Here is a 20,107-nt window from a genome sequence, read left to right as displayed (position 1 = left end):
ACTGAAATGCTCTTTAATGCCCTGGGGAATTGAATGCATTATAAGAACTCACATAGATGAAATGCTGATTAGTATTTAGGAAGACTAATTATAGTTAAAGACTGCTCTACTGAGCATAGGCTGATATGCAACCTTGCTGTGTCTTCAGAAATCTTTAGGGTGTAGGACACAAAACAGACTTTACCTTTTTTGAAATCCGGTACATGTGTATTTGTATGGCTTACAAAATGCTTTTTGTATGCAATGAGTGATGGATTGGTATGTAAATAAGAAGACAAAGCATCACACAGCTGTAGCAAAACTGGATGCAACTTCCCTGGAAAAATGGAATCTGATTTCTAGGGGCGTTCATCTAACAGGATGAATCTGTGCAAAGCTTGCAGGATGTAAACAGTAATGCTTTTGCTGATGTCAAGGGCTTAATGAGTGGGGAATAAAGTGTACTGGAAGGCAATATATGGGATTTAAAAATAAAATATTCTATATTTGCACATTTTTTCCAATAGGTTTTTCTTCTAATATACAATTCCAAACTCACAAATGATTTGTGGATCTTGATAGAAGATGTTTTCTGCAGCAGAGCTGTTCAATTCAATTTATGAGGGATATGATGCTTTTCTGTATTAAACTTTACATACCTTTGCTGGGGTGTGCTTTGCATGCACTGCAGCACCAAGAATGTTTAAGCTTTGGGGCGTAAAGCCCCAAATGATCAGCTACTCAGAATGGGAAGAAGTTCATCCTTCTATCAAACAGTGCATTACTGGAGTTTAATGTTTTCTGGAGCAGTAGCGGTTATTCAGAAAAGATATAAAGGTAGATGGATCTTCGATCTTTTCCTGTATAGTGCTTCTAATGTTCCTGAATTGCTACGGACAGCTAAAATAGAAAGAAATGTTGCAAATGTTGGTCCACACAAAACTTGCTTCCTTTACACAGAATGTTCCACAGAAGGTATTTGGCTAAATCTCCGAAGTAGTAGGATTTGGTGCAGAACATTATTTTTTATAAAAATGGAAAATATTAAATAAGTGTTCAGTAATATTTATCAGAAAAAATGATAAAGCATATTTCATTCTCCAGCCACCAAAAATCCACCAAATGCACAAAGATTTTTCTCTGGAAACAGAAAAGAAACAGCAATTGCATTAAATGCGCCAGTGACCAGTGCGTTTCTGCTGAGGTCCCTGATTTGAATTGCTATAGCACTAGACAGCTGTAATGCCCTTCTACCTAATGTAGTCCCTCACTCCAAGCTAGACACCCAGGATGGGACCTAATAAGATAGTTTAAAGAAGAAGAGCTTAAACTGGTTACTGAAATATTTTTTTCTAGCTGAAGTAGTGGTCAATAAAGTATCAAAAAATAGGCCAAATGGGCATATTCCTTCTGGTCAGGATAGAGAACAATTATTTTCGTAGAAATAATGAGGTGTACATCCAACACCAGATGTACCATTACCATAATCCTAGAGTGAACAGAATCTAACACTTCCCAGATTATGACAGCAGGTAAGGTGAGGATTTTATTTGTGTCTTGGATGAATGTTAAAACAACTACTTTCCTAACATTTATTATTAAAATTCTCATTAGAAACCAGACTAAGAGGTCTTAGAAGGAGTGACTTCCACTAAACAGATATATCACATATCACTTAAATTTTTCTCTAAGCTGCATACACGTGCAGTACCATTCCTGTCACACAAAATGCCTGTCTGCCCACTATTTACCCATCTTCCTACCCCGCTCAAACAGGCTATCCTGATTTTGTACCAGATTCATCCACCATAATCATGCTTGGGATGCTCTTCCTACAGGATGGGGCCAAACTAGGAAAAGACGTACAGCTTGGTTTGAGATAGGTCTCTGAGCAGCCTATTAGCTGTGGCACAACATCACAATGATGGCTGTACTGATGGAAGTAACATGTACATGAAGTCAGCATGTGGCCTTTGGCCTGTGTGACGGAAGAACATGGCAGTTTGTATGTCCACAGCTGAGACCTCTGAGAAACGGAGGTATTTTTGTCAGTAGTACAGAAGGAGACAAAAGGTACCCGGGAACATTGAGAGATGCAGGTATAGATAACTGTTGGATGAAAGTACAAAAGACACAGGTACTAACTTCTTTTTCAAATTTACAGGTATGTAGCTATAGCAAAAATATCTTGAGACTTTGTGTGAAGTCTTTCTTGAGCCGCACCCCTTATCCTTAGTTTTCTGGGGAAAGATTTTCAATAATGAAACTGAGGGGTGCTAAGTATGTGCAAAATACAGGTACATGGGGTACTAAAACAAGTGTCGTTCCTTGCAGTAATGCCTACTTGAAAAGTATGGCTGTAAAATTTTACAGAATTTGTTTTCAACTCCCTCCCGTCCAGCCCCTTCCCCAAGATATTTCTACAATACCATGGTATAACATGTTGGGAAGGAAGCAACCTTGACAATTTTATTTTCTAGTCGTGACAATGTAATCTTTTTTCCTAGTAGAGATATTTCCTAATACGTATCATTGGTGGTGTTTTTTTCTGGCTGTGTTTGTACACCCTTCATAAAAATCAAGCACAAATGGGTCTTCTTATAGGAATTATAACCTTCAGCTTCCTACTAGCTTTCTACTACCTATCTACTCTGAGGTTTCTTTTGTGTACATTAGAAATACTTAGAAAAACTTACTATTCTTGGAAATCAAGTACATATTTATGTACCTTTGGATAATTTGAAGAAAGTAATTATACAAGGAAAAATGGAGAGACATCTTGGTAGGGATTGACCGCTGGGGAGGTAGTGGCGTGATGAGTGACCTGCCAGTGTAAGGTCACCCACAGACATGCTCAACTTGGTGGACCAGTGGTGTCAGCAGTACTTATTCCCGCATAAATAGATTTTCATTTCCTTTCCTCTGTCTTCTTTAGTCCTATGAGTTGTACAAAATGAGATGTTAAGTGACAGTGGACCTCCTGACACTTCAAATAGGTACACCAGAAAACTTTTGCAGAATATGCAGCAGGTAGGAATGGGCATAATGGACTATAGTTTGTCATGGTGGTACTTATATGTGTTCATATAGGTGCTTCTGAATTCATGAATTTTAAATAAAGTGCTCCTGACATTGAGTGATACAATCAAGCAGACCAGCTCTCTGTCTAGCCTACCAGTCATATCGTCCAGTACGAATGAGACATAGGCAAATTTTCAGTACAAAGGAGGTTAAGAGTGCTCATAAATTCATATCACACTTGGAAGTGAAGGCAGGCTTTGTGCCAGGGTTCTGCAGGCAAAGAGTAATGGCTTAATCGATTCTGTTACATCCTCCTCTCCACTTTACTTCACAGTTTTTCTTAAACTTATACCTACACTGTTCATAAAAATTCATCTCAGATTTACTGGATTTCAAAGATCCATTTGGGTATTAATTTTTATGTGCTATCCATTTATCTGGTGATTCTGTAGTGTTGATATTTTAAACGTGACATCATTTACAGGATAGATGTCTGTTGATTTTTAAATTATATGACAGAAAATGTAATTATTTTTTGTTATACTTTTTGGAATGCTTTGTAAAGGCATTCAAAGAGAGACAGTGGCATGACTTACATTGTTGCAAATCTCAAAAAGATCCCAGGCAAATTAATATGGCTTTTACCTGCATAGTTCTCATCTGGTTTCTTTTGTCTGCTATATTGCCATCATCACCAGAGAAACTGAAGGCCTCTCAGGAGATTAGTGGGCCATGTAATTGTTTTTTTCAGAACCCATGACATCAGTTCATTCTGCCTCATTCTTTCCTTCAGGTGCAAATTGTGTAAGATAGGCATCATACAAGGGAAGCAGAGAGCCTACACATGCTCATGCTGCCCTAGGTTTATCCTGGAGCTGCAATTCCTTCTGCTGAACTTGGAGCAGGAGGTAGTGAGGCTGGTGATGGATGAGCATTCCTGTGGTAGCTCTTTCATAGCCTTCAACTTGACTGGAGAGGAGTTCTAGTTCCTTCAGTGAAAATCTGCAGATGGTAGAAGAGCCCACTGTGTCCTTGTCTTTATCCCCAGACTTACAGCAGACTTTCACAATTTTGACCAATGTGTTTAACAATTTGAGGATGAAAGCTGAGACCCAGAACGTGACTCAGTGCTTTTGGGGAGATAGCAGGAAGCTTTGAAGCTTTGCAGAGGAGAAGAGCAAAAGAGTCTGATGTACTTGCTTTAGTCCATATTGACAACACTAAGCTAGAGCTCTGTAAAGACTGAGAGCTTCATTGCATAAAAGTCATACGGAGAAGTCTAAGAGGATGAGAATATCTATCCTCTGTGAGCTGACAGAAGCAGATATACAGGTAAAGCAAGAAAGTCTTGCAAGAGTCAATTCTTACTTCTGTTATCTTGCAAACACACTTTAAAATTCACTATATATATAAATAACAAGCAGGTGTTCAGGACACCTTAAGCTAGCACTTCACAAACTAGTAAGTCTGGATGACACCAGTGTTAACAGCTTCAAAGGCCATTTTTTAAAAGGTATAAATTTTATCTCAAGAAATTGTATCACCAAGTATTTGAAATTATGCACAAAAGTATAAAAAGTGATATAACCAAAGTAAAGGCACAAACCTGTTCAGAATATAGCAGGATGTTGAGATCTGTTTTTCTGCACATTGAGGCCAAAAGTCCAATTCATTTCAACAGAAAAAGGAAGGATCATTAGTCTTTTCTTTCTCTTTTTTTTTTTTTTTTTTTCTTTTGAGCTTGGAAAGAACTGGGAATAGCAAAAATAAATCCTTATGAAGAACCATTAAGTTCTCTTCCAGAATCTTTCAAATATCACAATTCAAGTTACCCTTCAAATGTCAGTGTCAGATTTCAGTGTCAGGTAGTCACCGCCTGTTCTATTGTTCCTACTGCTGCCTACCTTGAAAAAGGTCTATTCACAATACATTCTTTTTAAAGATATGCAGCAAGATGTTAATCTGTCTTTCCATCTATCTCTTGTACTGTTTTTAGTGCAATAGCATGTGGGCCTCAGGAACAGACACTATATTAATGTTAGTTAAAAGAAAAACCTAGAAAAAATTTGTGACTGTCTGAGACAGCGGGATGCATTTGCACCCTTTTTAACTATGTGGTGTTTACCATTTGTGCATTTCTTTCAGGGAAGTTAGCCAGAAGCCTAGTAGAAATATAAATCATAGCTGTAGCTAAACTGAAGATGGATCATGGCTATATCCATAGTTAAAAACATTTTAAAAGGTCAGTTTTCAGCACAGTGTGTGCTAAATTATGAACTGTGTGCTTAATTGCCCAGAAGTCATTTTAGGTTGCATTCTTCTTTGCCCACACAGTTGTTCTTCCAGAGTATGCTAAAGCTTTCAGTGGTTCATTCAAATGAATATAGGTCATTGCACATTTTCAAGTACTGCCATTGTCCCAGTAGTCTTTGTTAGCTAACCTAAATATTTTAAAAAATATTTCAGCTAAATATTTTTCCTTGTAAGTGTGGACAGGATGATAATCTGAGCCCACACCTTTGTTTTTCCCTTATTTGTTGTTACTGATTTTAAATTACAAGCCGCTTACAGCAGTGACTATCTTTCCCTGTCTGCCTGGACAGCAGCTAATACATTTGGAGTATTATCGACACTTTAATGAATATTACTAATTATGCAACTTCTTTACAGACTTCAACAGAGCCACATGGCACTGCAACATTCATTATCACAAAGAAGCTCACATGGTACATAAAACATTTGCAAGATGCTTTCCAACAGGTCTCAACCAGTTGAAACATGTTTGACCTAAATGCTTGGAAGTCTGTTGACTGTGAAGGAAAAACACACAGTTCTTCAAAAAGAAGAAGAGAGGTGTTTTAATAACATTAAGATGTTATTCAATTGTAATAACATTAAGATGTTCTAGTAGCAATGCTTTAATTTTCTTTTGGTCTGTCCTGGATTATTTGACAGTAGTGGTAGGAAAAAGAACCTATTTTTGATAGCAAGAGAGCCTTACTCTTCATATGTATAGTGTAAGCTCCCTGTAGGAAAAGATTGTTTCATGTGGTGAACTGTGCAGCAATTAAAAATATGCAGCAATCTTCTCATAAACAAAAAGTAACACACTGTTGGTGAAATAAAATGTTAATTGATAATTGTTAGAAAGAGGCTTTTCTCAGCATGTCTTTTATGGAAAAAGAAAGACATCCAGTCTAAATAGTAGGTTAGCAGTACATTTTTCCAGAGCACGTGAACTTTATTTTTCAATCACTTTTATGAATCACGCATATATTCTAGGATGTCCCTTTAGACTGCACTGTCACTTCACGCAGTAAAGTCCTCGAAGTAGCCATGGATGAGACTGTAACTTCCAGACAGCTTTCCAACTCTTAAATCTTGTTTTCTCTAAGAGTGTGGAGTTGAAGGTTTTTTTCAAATTTAGTATCAAATTAGAGCCCTCTGGCTCTTTGTCTGCAAAAGGGTTATGGAATGAAAGCTCATTGATCACTGTGTCCCTGTCTGTGCTCCATAGGATAAAGAAATCAGGCAATCAGTAACAGGGCTGTAAACGTTCCTATTCCCTCTTGTTCCATTACAAAGGCACGTTTCAATCTCAAACTCACAGCACAGGCACGCTGAGTTAGGACAGAGGGCCATCTAGCCTGTCTCCTGTTTCTGACTGCGACCATTAAAGGATGCTTGAGGAAAAAGTAGAAGGAATAGGGAGTATGTCTTAATGATCCTTACCCTGAAAAGGCATCCTGAATTTAGTGATTTATAATCTGAAAGTTCATCTGGATCATCACGTTTAAAAACTGATCATGTTCTCAATGAATGCGTCTAAACTCTTTTGGGAGCCCTTTCATGGCTTTAGCTTCCACAAGAATATAAAAATTCTAAAAACCTTTGTGAAACAATGCATTTCTTTTCTTAGTGATTCATTTCTTAACACTATAATAGCAAGATAAAGAAAGGCCAGACTGTGCTTCTCAAGCTGAAAGCTACGCGGGAGCTAAGCTTTCATTGAAGAGCAGGTAAACCTGTATTTTCTAGTCCTACTGCTTTTACACACTAGTTTTGACCCACCTAGATTCTGTTTCATCCACAGTAGCCCTTCTTATTTCTTTATAGTCTGTCACACCTTTATTGTGAAATGACATCTCACTGTATTTGGGTTTATATCTTACTGTCTCTTCCTTAAAAGTCCTCCCTTCAGAAAAAAAGTCCTCTATTGAGTGGCCAAGCAACCTAAAACTTTCCTTCTAAGACTAGTCATTGAGTCATCTCCCAGTTTATTTAATCTTGTATTTCAAACATGTTCCTTCTCTTGGGGCTGGAATAATTCCATTAAAGACCAGATAAGCCAATCTTTCCCAGCTGGCAGCTCTTTGATTCTGTTCTTGGTGGAATTTTGCAGTGACATTTTTCAGCATGAAGTAGAATTAGTGGATTCTTCTGTTCTCCCGTGATGACTTTTTGTAGTTCAGGACAACATGTATTCTTGCTCCTGCCACACACATATCTATCTTTCCTCCAGATCAGCTCTGATGACTTGCTCCTTGACTCTTTAATGAAAATTCCCAATCATCCATACACGTCTGTTTTTCATGTTGTAAATGTGCTTCTTCCCTTATCCCTCATCTGTTATTTCTTTATCCATTATTTTTGTCCTTTTCTGATCTCTGTCAGGATCTTCTGTATAATGCAATTCGTTGTCCTCATGATCCAGTCCCTGCTTATTTTCATTGCCCCTTCCTCTTTTCTTACGGAGCTAGCTAATCTTCTTTCCCCCTTGGTGGGTCTGCCAGTTTCTTCTCTTTATTTCTCCACCTTGATCTTTCAGTTGGCTGTCTTTTCTCTCACCTTGTCTTCATGGCATGAATGGCTACTTTTCTTTTCTGGGTCTCTGTGTTTCAGATCCTCATTTTCTTCAGGGATCTACAATTCTTGAATCTTCCGTGCTGTCTTGTCTTTTCTCTTCTGTCATGTCCTTAAATCCCCTTTAAAATCTTGATGCTATGTACCCATGGCAACAGTTGCTTCAGATTCTGTGACCAAAGCAAGCACTGAATTAATTCTGCAGTGCTTTTCTTGTTTACCGTATCACATAAAAATGGGAGAGCTGAATTTTCTTATCTGATGATTCATAACTCTCCACTAGAGCTGATGTTTGAGCCCTTTTTCTTAGAGCTGAGTGAACAACTCCTAAGGAACAACTCATTTAGTGAAAGTAACCCTTTTTTCTTTTTTTCCAGTTATCGTGAAACAGAATCTGTTAGATTTTTACAAAGAGTAAATATTGAATGGTTGGTTAGGATGTGCTGAGCTTTGGAATATTCTTCCCAAAACCTTTAGAGAAGAAAGCCAGCAACAGGCAACACAGATCTGGGATGGTGAGGGAGGAAATAGGATAAACCAACTTTGTTAGCAGCCATCTGTCACTCCCACAGATACTGCTGCCTTGTGCATGAGTGATTAAAAACATGTGAAAGAATGCAGTAGGTTCAGTCTGAGGGGATGGCTTTGCAAACCCTTGGCAAACGCTGCTAGGAAGCTGCAAGCACCCCTCAGTCAATAAGAACAGCTACTGATAAGCTCGTCACAACATAGGATTGAATGCTACATAGATTCAGAGCACCAGCTAGCATGTTAGGGAAACTACACAGGTGTCACGTATGTAACATGCATGTTATCAACTACAAAATTAGGAGTGAAATGCAGAAGTGGCTCTGAGGCATAGAAGGATGCTTAATACTTAAGCAGGGATGTAGGTGCACGCCGAGTTGATTGGTCTTGTGAGATAAGGTGCTGGTGTGGTTTCCCATGTCGGTAATACTAGAAAGAAGCTGCTTATCTGATTATACAGATTGTGGAGAGAATTAGTTCTTTTAGCAGAAGACTCTCCTACAAATAAGATGCATCTTGACCATCTGTTGCCAGATGGAAGTGTTCTACTTCTGAATCACTGGCTGCAATGACATATTTAGAAAATGAATCTTTCAGGGATAGATCCACAGCACAAACTGTTTGTGATGAACCTCACATACACATGCTGAGGTTATATTTTCTGTTTACTTGGCCTTAAGTTATAGTATGGCTATGTACTCCTGTGAACATACTGTTATTTAGTAGATAGCAAATCCTGCAGTTTGCACCCACCCTTTGTGAGGTATACCAGTTGCCTGAATAAGAAGTACATAATTTATCACTAAAAAATGCAAACGCAACATAGAGGTCCTATTTCACTTTTATTTTGAAATCTGTACGTTTATTTGAGGAGCCTGTAGGATTCAGCATATGAACTTAGGTGGCTAGTGCGGGCAGTGGTTTGGCATTCAGGCAGGCCCAGAACACAGCCAATCAACTCATACACCTTCACTTACAGGTCTGTACTTACATTTCCCCTGTGAAAAAACCCCACGTTTTTTCTTTCTTTTTTTCTTTACGATATTTACTGTGATTTTTTTAGTGAACAGAGATTGAGAAGAAAAAAAAAATACATAAGCTAACTGGGAACTTTACAATTATGCAGTAAAATTTTAAGTCAATACTGTTTTAATGAAGTATAAAGATGATTATCATGCTTAATTTCTTTGAAGTTTAATTGTGGCTTTTTACACATATTATTATGCGCAAATTAGGTCTTATGCAGAAGCTGAGAACTGTCGGTGAATTTTGTCTCAGCAGAAATAATGCCAGGTTTTAGTCTTACATGAGCTGAAATGAACTGAGTTTATTTGGCCAGAAGGGAATAGGACAAATAAGTGGAATCTGAAGAAATAACATATAGAGATTTATACGTGCCAGCCTCCATCAAATTTGTCTAAATGAGAAATAACTGATAAACAGATTGTTGCAGTGTCATAGGGACTCTCACACTGGTGACATGGTGCATCTCTGATTTTGAAAAAGAAGAACCATACCCGCTCCCATCTGTAGTTGCGTCACATCTTTTTGACAATTCAGAATTTGCTTAGACAGTCACATGAGGAAAGTACTTAACGTATTTTAAGATACAGTTTAAAGAAAAGTGGCAGCTAAAGGCTGGGAAGGAAACCATTAGAATCATAGAATCAGAGAATAGTTTGGGTTGGAAGGGACCTCTCAAGGTCATCTAGTCCAACCCCCCTGCCGTGGGCAGGGACATCTTCAACTGGATCAGGTTGCTCAGAGCCCCATCCTGGCTGACCTGGAATGTTTCCAGGGATGGGGCATCCACCACCTCTCTGGGCAACCTGTGCCAGTGCTTCACCACCCTCAGCGTAAAAAATTTCTCCTTACATCTAGTCTAAATCTACCCCCCTTTAGTTTAAAGCCATTCCCCCTTGTCCTGTCACAAGGACAGTGTGTTCAGCCCAGCTTCTCAAGAATCACCATCAGGAATTCTGCAGATCAGCAGTTCAAGAGAACTTGAGATGCAGCTATTATTAAATACAAATTAGTTTTGTTATACATGTGACTGTAGTGACTCCTGCTTCTTCTTTGTATATACTTTTGGTGAACATTAGAGCAGTTGATTTTTTTCTGGCAAAAAATATTTAGAAGTAGCAAATTTCACAGGCTGGCGTGTGAGCTAACTTTTAATTAATACAAGGTGGAATTGATCCTTGTAACAGAAGCAATAATGCGTGATATTTACATCTACTCAAAACTAATCAGCATAACTCAAAATTTGGATATTTGGCAATAATTAGAATTAAAAAATCAGGAAATAAATGTCAATACTGAATAAATTTGAGGAAATCACAATGTGACCTCACTTATTCTTTTATTATTTTGTTCTAATAATACCGTTAATGAGACAGACAGAAAGTACATTAATCAGCTGGATAAGTTTTATCAGCAGCTGTTTCACATCTGATTCCAGGTGAGGCTATATGACAGATAGGTCAATGTCCGTCGCTTATGGTGGGCTGACTCCACATCCATCGTTGGTAGTGACTGATCAGTCCCAGAGTTGAAATAAGCAATGCACAGATGTCCCTGCAGATCCCATATGGCAAACTGGAAAGTGAATAGAGAAAGCATGGCTGGCCGTAAAGTACTTCAGGGACTCTAAATACTCAACTGAGCATTGAGTGAGGCAATGAACTGTGGGACAAAAGATGCTTATCATATGTAGGTACAATCATGGATGCATCAAGCAAGCTTGACTCGCCCACCGCCACCACAGCACTAACAGCCTTGACTGTGAGGGACTTGGCAGCAGTAATTCTAGTGTCATCAGTGTGCAACTAAAAAAAAAGTTTAAATTCACACAATTATGTTTTATTTGTAAATTATTTGTTCAGAACTCTTAGGACTCAAGATTTGGTTACATTGGGTTTAAAACAGACCGAATATTGCTACCCCATTGCATGGCCTGTGTCATTCATACCTCACTGGCCATTGGTACGACACCGAGAGCTGCAGCTGATTTTGCCTTGCCTGGTAAATCCATTCCTGACCGCAGAGCAAGCTGCAGACTAAGACTAGCTGTTTAAAACATTCCACATATTTGAATGTTTTGATTCTAAAACAGAGAGAAAAATGAAGACAATAAACTATTCCAAGGTCTATATGGGGAATTATTCCAGACAGTTACACTGTACTAACTATTTTGGTGAGTATCTCTGCAGAGATTCCCACAGTCAGCTGCCTGACTGTGGGAAGGTGTCTTTGTAGGTACCTTCTGAGTGGCAAGGGCTTCCTGTTATTACGTACAGTAGGGGGTCGTTGTCACATCCATGTTGGATGGGATTTCATGTCAGCACCAGGACTTTGCTCCTTCACTCCAGTGGGGTCTTTTTTTAAGTACAAAGCTATAGGATTAAGATTTGCCTTGATTTCACAAATGAAGTAATTTTAGAAATTCTTTTATTGGTTAATCCCATATTAATTTGCCTGCTTGCAAAACAAGTGCATTCTTCCCTCATCTTCTTAACATAAAAATGACCTTGTTATTCTGATAATGCAGCTTGTTGGGCAAAACTTAATCCTGTCGCTACAAACATAATCCAGTGAATCCTCTTCTTGCTGATAACACTTTTTACTATTCGAACTCCTGTGGGAGCTTTTCATTTGGTGTTTGACAGGCTTCCAGGTCCTCCTAACATTAATCTTCAGATAATGAGTAATCTAAGAAAGAGAGGGATATAGTTTCTCTGGTTCCTAGCTTTCATCTTTCATGGAATAAGATTGTCTCTCAATACTGTTTCAACTGTTTTACAGTTTTTTAGAAACTAATTTTATTTAATTTCAAGACAGGAGAGCACAATTTAGCTCTCAATATCATCACAAATGTACACCCATCAGAAGGCCAGCAAAGAATGAAGAAACAAGAGACATTTGTGCAACATATGTGGAAATCACTGGGGAAAATATTGCTTTGATACATGTTGCACTACCTCCAATCTGCTGATAACATTCTCCTCCACATTTCGTTTACTCTTGATCTAGATGTTGCTGTCCGTTGGCAAGCACTGACGGCCCGGCAGATGCTACAGGGACCTTGTTAGCTACGGATTAATACACTTGTGAGGTGAAAGGTTATTTGGGGGAAGTGGCAAAGCGAGTAACTGCCTTGGGCTTCAGAGGGAAAGAGCAGCTTAGTTCATTACTAAGGTTCACCAGTTAGCGGCACTCATGAATTTTCAGGTAGCAAAAGCAGCCAAGAGTGCTTTTTCCTGCTCTCATCAGGGTGATTTGCAATTGTTCTTCTCTCATGTGTCTCTCAGCTGATAGCAACCTATTGCACAGTTTAGATTTCATTGGCTTCACATTTTGCTTTTGAATATACATGAAAATGTTGACTTTGATCTGTATGATCTGTGTCCAAGTTATCTTAAATAATAATTTCTCCTCTAGCATCTTTACTATCAGTACGAGCTGTGTTACTTCTGTTCCTTTTTCCTGTATGTACATAAGAGATACGTTCTCTTTCCTATTGGGGACAATTGGCTCTCGTGTATTTCTTTTCTTACTCTGGCAGAACTGGAGCCTGAAAGGATGATCATTCCTATTTTTTCATTTTACCGTATTTTTATAGGAGAAAAGCAATTTGGAAAAATGACACATATTTGGCTGAGAACAAAATCCCTAGCATTTACCATGAAAAAAGTATAGACATTAGTGTACAAAATTCTCCGTTTTATCCCTCCTATGTGATGAGTTCTTTGATATTCTGTAGTTTGGTTTGATATTCAGGTTACATTAGATACCAGGCTCATCTCTATTCTGTCAGTTATTCAGAGCGCTCATTTGCTGTTCATAGAGTCAGAGTTAACTTCCCATTGCTTTGTCTGTCCTCTCTCACACCCCAAGATCAACACTAATATCAGCATCAGGGAAAAGAGATTTTTAATTACTGCAGCACCAAAGCTTAAAATGCAAGAGAAATCCTCTTGGAGGAAGAGGAAGAATAGTGTGAAAATATGGAAAACCTAATGAACCGTGTTCTTCTAAAGATTGTTCTGAATATACATTTCAGTATTTCCACCATGAATATGGCTCAGATTATTACGATATTTTTCTCTGATGATTTTTCTCAGCCTTAGAGAAGCTAAAAATCAGCTAAAGCTGATTTTTGTCAGCTTTAGATCATGTAAGACTGCTTTCTGATATAAGAACAAAGACTTCATTATCTGTGAAAGCCTGAGTAGAGTTGAAAAAGCAGCTATCTCTGTGCATATGCATGGAACAGAGAGATAGCTGGAACATAGGTAAAAATAAAAAGGGAAATCTTCACTAACAGTATTTTCCATGAGTAGAGTATCAACTACTGTAAAAATTAACTTTAAAAAGTGTTTTTTTCGCCCCAATGAAATTCAGCAGTGACAAGAGCTATGAAATTTAAGTTGTAAGTATGAAACTCCTCAAGTTTGCACTGCAACTATAATTCTTGTGTAGCGGGGTATCAGGGCCGTGCCTTTGTGCTCATCAAGGCAAGTCTGCTGGGTGGTGCAGGAACTCTCAGTCTGGCCATCTGCAGAGACAAAATAGTGGACAATTTGAAACAATGGACTAACTTGAGACAAAGTGGTTGACTGAATTCTTAGCCACCTTCACAGCTGAGTATTTGACTAATTGCTACAGGAGCTATCTAGGTGGGAATTTTGGAGTGTCTGAAGGCTTCCCCGGGCAACTCCTGCCATGCCCAGACCAATTTGTGTGTTTCGATGTGTTGATTATCAACCTGGGTGGAAAATCTGGACCTTCCAGGGACTCCCCAGCTGGTTCATCTTGGAAAATTGATCAAGCTGTATAGAGATATCTTTTAGCCCACAAACTCTAAGCTCTCATGCTTCACATTCACGGAGCACATTTGCCCTCCTTATGAATAGATACTGATGATAAATAGATAGATACGAATGATAGATATAAATGTCAGTATCTCAGAGAAAAGTATCTTCATTGGTTTTATTTCTCTTTTTCTTCATTAAAATGTCATCATCTTCTCCATTCTCCATTACATCTATGAAGACTATATAGATTTGGCACATTAAAATGGTTTCCTGTCATGAAGATTTGTTTTCTTCATAGCACAGTGACCTTATTTTCCTGTTTTCTTGACAAACTCAACATTCCTCAGACACATTGTCTGTTTAGCTTCTGGCAAGCCGCTTCATTTTTACCACACTGGGGAGTATAAGTGCTACAGATAGTTCTAGTGAGCTTTATTTGCATTTTAGTAGATTTTTTTTTAGTTCAGAGCATATCTTTACATCTCCTGAATTATTGATAAGTACTTTTTCCTTGGTGTAGGTGAACTTCACCCATAAATGGAAAGAGACAAATGAAACAGGATATGCCATTTGTATTTCTAGCTGAATCCTAAGTTACAGGGAAACCTGTGATGGAGCAGACATCTTGTAATGATACGGTAGTGTCTTAGATGATCTTGGCACTTGTATAATACGCTATGGAAGATGGGCAGCACCAGGCTCTCAAATTGCCTTCACACTGGCTTTCACCAAAAAAGGGGCATGTCAGAAGACAGTCATACAAATGGCAACTGTGGATAATACAAGTAGTAAAATAGCGAGATTAGGGGACTCCCTTTCAGAACTGAGGATATCTGAGTTCATTTTGTGGCTCTGGCAGAAATGTGGTATTAAGTAAATCACTTGAAGTCATATTCAAGCTGTGAGCTCAAGTACTTCCTCTTCTGTTTCTGGGTAATGTTGGAAGTGCTTAAACTCTAGGCATCTTACTTTTTTACATTAAAAGTTGCTTAGAGTTTCCCAGAGCTTGTTGCTGATGTCACATCCAAAGAGGAGGTCTCCCTGTGAACCTGAAGTACCTGAGCCAGTAGGCATGCCTAGAAATCGCCTATAGAATTGATTTCCAGGCAAAATGCAGGGCAGTGACTGCTCTTTGTAAAAACATTCTGCTGTTTTGGCCATGGTCTTGCTGCCAAACTCCTACCCCCTGTACAGAGGAGCTAAAAGTTAAAAAAAAAACACCCTAGAAACATGAATGCAATTCTCTCATGTTGAGGAGAGGTGCTGAGGCTTCTTATAAATTGAATGGAGTTTGATCCAAATGGGATCAAAAACACTGAGAGCATGTTTGCGACAGCTGTATAAATTGAGGATGTTCAGCCTACAGCTGCCAAGTGTGAGATTCACCTGTGGCTCATAACCAGCCGTCATTCAGAGCTGCGGCGGGGTACCGCCGCTCAGTCAAACGCTGCTGTCCAGAGCTCCTTCTGGAGGTGTGCGCTTGCAATCTTTCTTCCAAAAACACAGAGAGCACAGATGTGAACGTGACTCCCTAGTCTAGCAGTGAGGCAGATTGGTGGTGACATGTGGCAGGGGTAGGCTTGTCTGGAGAGTGATCCTGTAGGCTGCTGTTAGGCATACCCCCAGAACAGCAGCTGGAGGGAGGCAGGCTGCCCAACGCATACAGTGGGGTACTGCCAGAGAAACTGTTTCATAGGCTGCGTAGTAACTAGTTACATAAAAAGACTTCGTATTACTAAAACAGAACTAGTTCTTTACCAAGAGCTATTTATAGGGATGCTTGTAGCATTTTAGCCATGCCCTCACAGATGGCTTCTTGATGCCTCATTCAGGCTCGCTCATCTTCCTCTAAACTCATAGCAGCCACCTCTGGAAAGGCAATTTCACATATGGTATGTGTTTGTCCTGTGTAAACGGTGTTCCAGGCTCCAACCAGTGTCTGTCTCCATGTTATGGAAAAGGAAATTCTGGGACACACCTCAGGCTCTACAGTTCATCCCCATTTTGGTGCACTGAGAGCTTTAGGCATTGGCAGACACCCACCTGCAGTACTTCAACATTAACAAGAACACGTCTCTCCTTTGATGCTGTGCTGGAGAAGACGAATCTTAGGCCCTTTTTGTTCTTGAGGTAACAGCTGAAGAGCGGCCATGTATCGGTCCTTAATGCTCAGAGCTTGTTCTCTTTTCTTCAGTGTACTGTTAGCACTCAGTGAATAATAAATAACTGCTATGTTGGTGTCTCTTTAATGAGCTGAGCCTATAGTCCCAACGTGCAATAGCCGTGCATGCACATCTCCATATGCAATATTAATGGTTGTATTATGTAATGGTATAGCGGAGCGTCAAGGAGTCTCTGGGACTCTTGCCTGAGTGAGGATTTGAACGGAATATGAACAGCAGAGTTTGGTCCTGGATGCATACAAGTAAATTGATCAACAGCAGAGCCACCATTTTCTATTTGCTTGATAAATAAGTTCAGCCTTTAACAATCTGAGAGAGATTTGAAGAACATATGCCATACTGCTTGCTTACGGAGCATTTTCTTGATCATTGCTTTGGATAAACACAAGCTGAATGCAGACAACCACTGCTGTGTTTGATAGCACCAAAGACTGGGCTAAAAATGCCCAGAGTAACAGGGTCCCAGCTGAAAAGCTCATAGCTCACAGGGAGACCCCAGCTGGTGCATGTGCAAGTCTCACTGAACAGAGCAAGAGCTCTGTTTCCACATTGCTACTAACTGACTCAGAAAGGGAGGGAGGCACAGTGTCAGACTCCCTCAGCCACCTTCACAAGGGGAGGAGAGCATCAAAGACGCCCAGTGCGTTGCTGGGAGCCAGGCTGCACACACACAGAGCAGAGTTTGTTTTTCTGATATTGCTTGGAAGCATCTGCTTGCTCTTCTCTTTAGTGTGCTGCCTCCTGAACTGTTCCGCCCCAAGCCCTGTATGAAATATGCACATGCACAGGCAGGGCACGGGAGGGAGAAAGAGAAGAGTCAGCTGCAGCTTACCTAAGCATCAAAGGAAGCAAGGGAATCAAAGATGGATTTGGGAGGCCATGGAAGAGAGAGAGAAGGAGTTGCAAGATGTTGGAAAATGTGCTGCGGGAGAGAAGCTGTATGAGGAAAAGGGAGTATGTGAAAAGGATAAACTGGAGGAGGAACACAGGGGGACCAGAAGGAGAGAACATAAGAAAGGAGTGAATGGTGAGACAGAAATGAAGAACAGGAAGGGGCACAGTTGAGAAAAACAGAAGAGGGCTAAAGGACTATTTCAGTATCTTTTAGATTTAAAACTAGAGTTTTAAAAATTAAATAATCAAAGCGATAGTGGTGGTGTTTTTTAAGGAAGAAGAGAGCAATCTAGGGGGGCTACCCAGCATTTAGATGTTTTCTAATTCTTGAAGATGCTAACTCCTCTGGAGATTTTAGTCAATTTACTATTCCAGTCATGGGCTGATTCCTAGGATCATTATATCTACAGTGCATTGTTTTCTGCTCTTCTTTTCCTATGGCAGAGATTAGTAGTGCAGGTTTTTCTTCCAGAGGGTTATTGCTTTTTTGGTTTGTTTTATTTTTAACAACAGATCTTAATTTTCTTGCAAGGGACTAGGAAAGTTTTTGTAGCTGTGGTATTGGGAATAAATATTCTGTGGATCCTTCAGAACCAGAAATCTACTGTACTGTGATTGCAAGACATGACTTCACAGCTTGGTAGTTCCTTCCAGTCCTGTGTTCACATGCTTCTGTAGAAGCCTGGTAGATTAAAATTTTAGGTTTGAAAACTTTTAAGCCTTCAACTAATGCCCCTTCAGCAAAGCCCTCTAGTATAAACTTCAAGAACATGCTTAAGTTTCTTTGAAGTCAATAGAATTAGAAAAGTTCTGCTGAAGAGAGAGAAAGGATTTGTTTTGTTGAAGTATGCAGGGATATAATTAAAACAATTTTAAGTACAAATCTTTGTATAGATACTGTTATTTGGAACAAAAATGGCTGGAATCAATTTAAAATAGTAAAATCTAAATTAACTTGAAGCTCTTTCATTCTGGAATAAAGGAGCACATATGAACAGTCCTCTTCCTGATTGTAATTCTCACCATTCCTTATTTTGGTACAAATCTGTGTTTTAAGCAGGTCTTTTATAGTTTGCTGTGGGCATATTATTCTAAACAATGTGAGCTTCTTACAGATGGACACAATATACTTTGTTTCCTTCGCAGGTGAACATGATTTCAAACAGCAGGCATCAGTCTCAGAGAAGCTACCTGATGTTCCCATGCTCCATATTAGTTGAGGTAAGAAAATACTGTAGATACATTGCTAAGTCCTTGGGTGTATTTTTTAAGAAAATGCTCTCAGCAGCAACAGATTTATATTTTACCAACATATTTATGTTTATCTCAACATGGACTGCTATCAGCTAGTTGGCAATCACTTACGGCAGCTGTGAATAAGATTTCTGCCCCCGTACTGTATTTTTTTTCCCCAGTTCTTTCGTGAGAGGGAATGAAGGGGGGTCCCTATGCCTGCAATTTCATTTTAAGTGGATGTGATGTTCTGAAGTGCCAGAATCCAGGAGAGTGAAGTACCTCTGAGCTGGACCCATATGGATATTGGTGGTTAAATCTTGATAATACTAGTCCATCAGTCTAGAATTCTTTTTGTTCATCAATCTTAAACCACTTTACATTTAGGAGTAAATACCATTATTTTAATTTTAAAGATAGGGAGCAGTGGAACGGAAAGTTACTTTAGTTGTTCAAGGTCTTTCAGTCTGTCAGGAACAGGAGACATTTTGGAATAATGCATATTGAGTAACTTAAGCACCATCTAAACCAGTTTGCGTTTCTTTTGCTTTTATTTTTGAGACTTACTGAGGCACTATAAACAATTCCTTTTCTTTACTCTGATGCTTGTAGATCACGCTCGTAGCAGAACTGGCCCCAGTTACGTCTGCCTTGCAGAGCTGGAGCTGGAGCTGCAGCACGGCATAGATCTATTTGACTCTATCTGATCTGACTTTAAGGTGGCTCGCTTCAGCCCCACCATGAACTCGGCAGAACTTGCCACCTGCAGGGATTTTGGAGTGCCTGGCTGCTGTGGCCTAATTACGCTAAAGCTACCTTAGCCGGGGTTAGATCCAGAGGGGCGTATGCTGCACAGCCATAGTTGTGTGTGTGGCCAGGGGCACGCTCATTGCACTCGAGTGCGTGAGGCTGGCAGGTACAGCCCCTTAGGCCCTGTAGTAAATCTTGTGCTAGCATTTAGGTGTAAGCGCGCTACATTGCAGTCACGCAAGGCCTGTGGTGTGGAAATGCCCCATTTCCTGCTAGGTGCAAGCTCACTTCTAGAGAACGGACCAAACTATATTGTAACAAATATATTATTACGTATCAATACATATCTTGCGGAACCCAATAAAATATTGGTGTGTAGGAGAATATAACTTCTTCACAGGGCAGGTTTTACACTGGTAACTCAGTTTAGGGTAGTTATGCCCATTTATATCGACAGAGGTTTTGTTCCCTTTTCTCTTAAGGCATTTCTACATCCAAAACATTTGGATTACGTATAAAATTCAGGCACCATGTTGCTTATCTTTTAATGCATGCTAATTATAATGAAAAATCCTGATGGTTCTTCCAGGGTTGCCAGCTGATTTGGTATGAGGGAGCATGAGGATGTGCGTCGTGCAAAATATAGCACAATTAAGCTATATTTTGAGCACAATCTTTCCTGACTTACTTGTGCACACTGTTATCATTGGATTCTGTGGACTGCAGATCAAAGTAGAACATCTTCAGGTAAACATTGCTCAGGCTGAGGGAGAGTGGGGGATTTGCATTCAATTTTCTGCTCAACCACAGACTTCGTGCACCGTGTTGAACATGCTGTTT

The 20,107-nt window shown here is 39.5% G+C and overlaps 1 protein-coding gene across 6 annotated transcripts in view; it reads left to right on the top strand.

Moving 5' to 3' along the window:
* PLPPR5 (phospholipid phosphatase related 5) overlaps positions 1-20,107 on the top strand; it is a 294,136-nt gene that overhangs the window by 153,941 nt on the left and 120,088 nt on the right. For all 6 annotated transcript variants that reach the window (XR_012995355.1, XM_076337824.1, XM_076337818.1 and 3 more), the window contains one exon: positions 18,431-18,505. Coding sequence is in view for 5 of the 6 variants with exons in the window: in XM_076337824.1 (XP_076193939.1) it covers positions 18,431-18,505 (75 nt within the window). In the remaining variant the exon portion in view is untranslated. The remainder of the gene's footprint in view (positions 1-18,430; positions 18,506-20,107) is intronic.

Source organism: Aptenodytes patagonicus, chromosome 5, assembly GCF_965638725.1.
Source record: "Aptenodytes patagonicus chromosome 5, bAptPat1.pri.cur, whole genome shotgun sequence".
Classification (NCBI taxonomy): Eukaryota; Metazoa; Chordata; class Aves; order Sphenisciformes; family Spheniscidae; genus Aptenodytes; species Aptenodytes patagonicus.
Note: the sequence above shows the minus strand (reverse complement) of the source record. Positions and strands in the feature narration are given on the sequence as shown.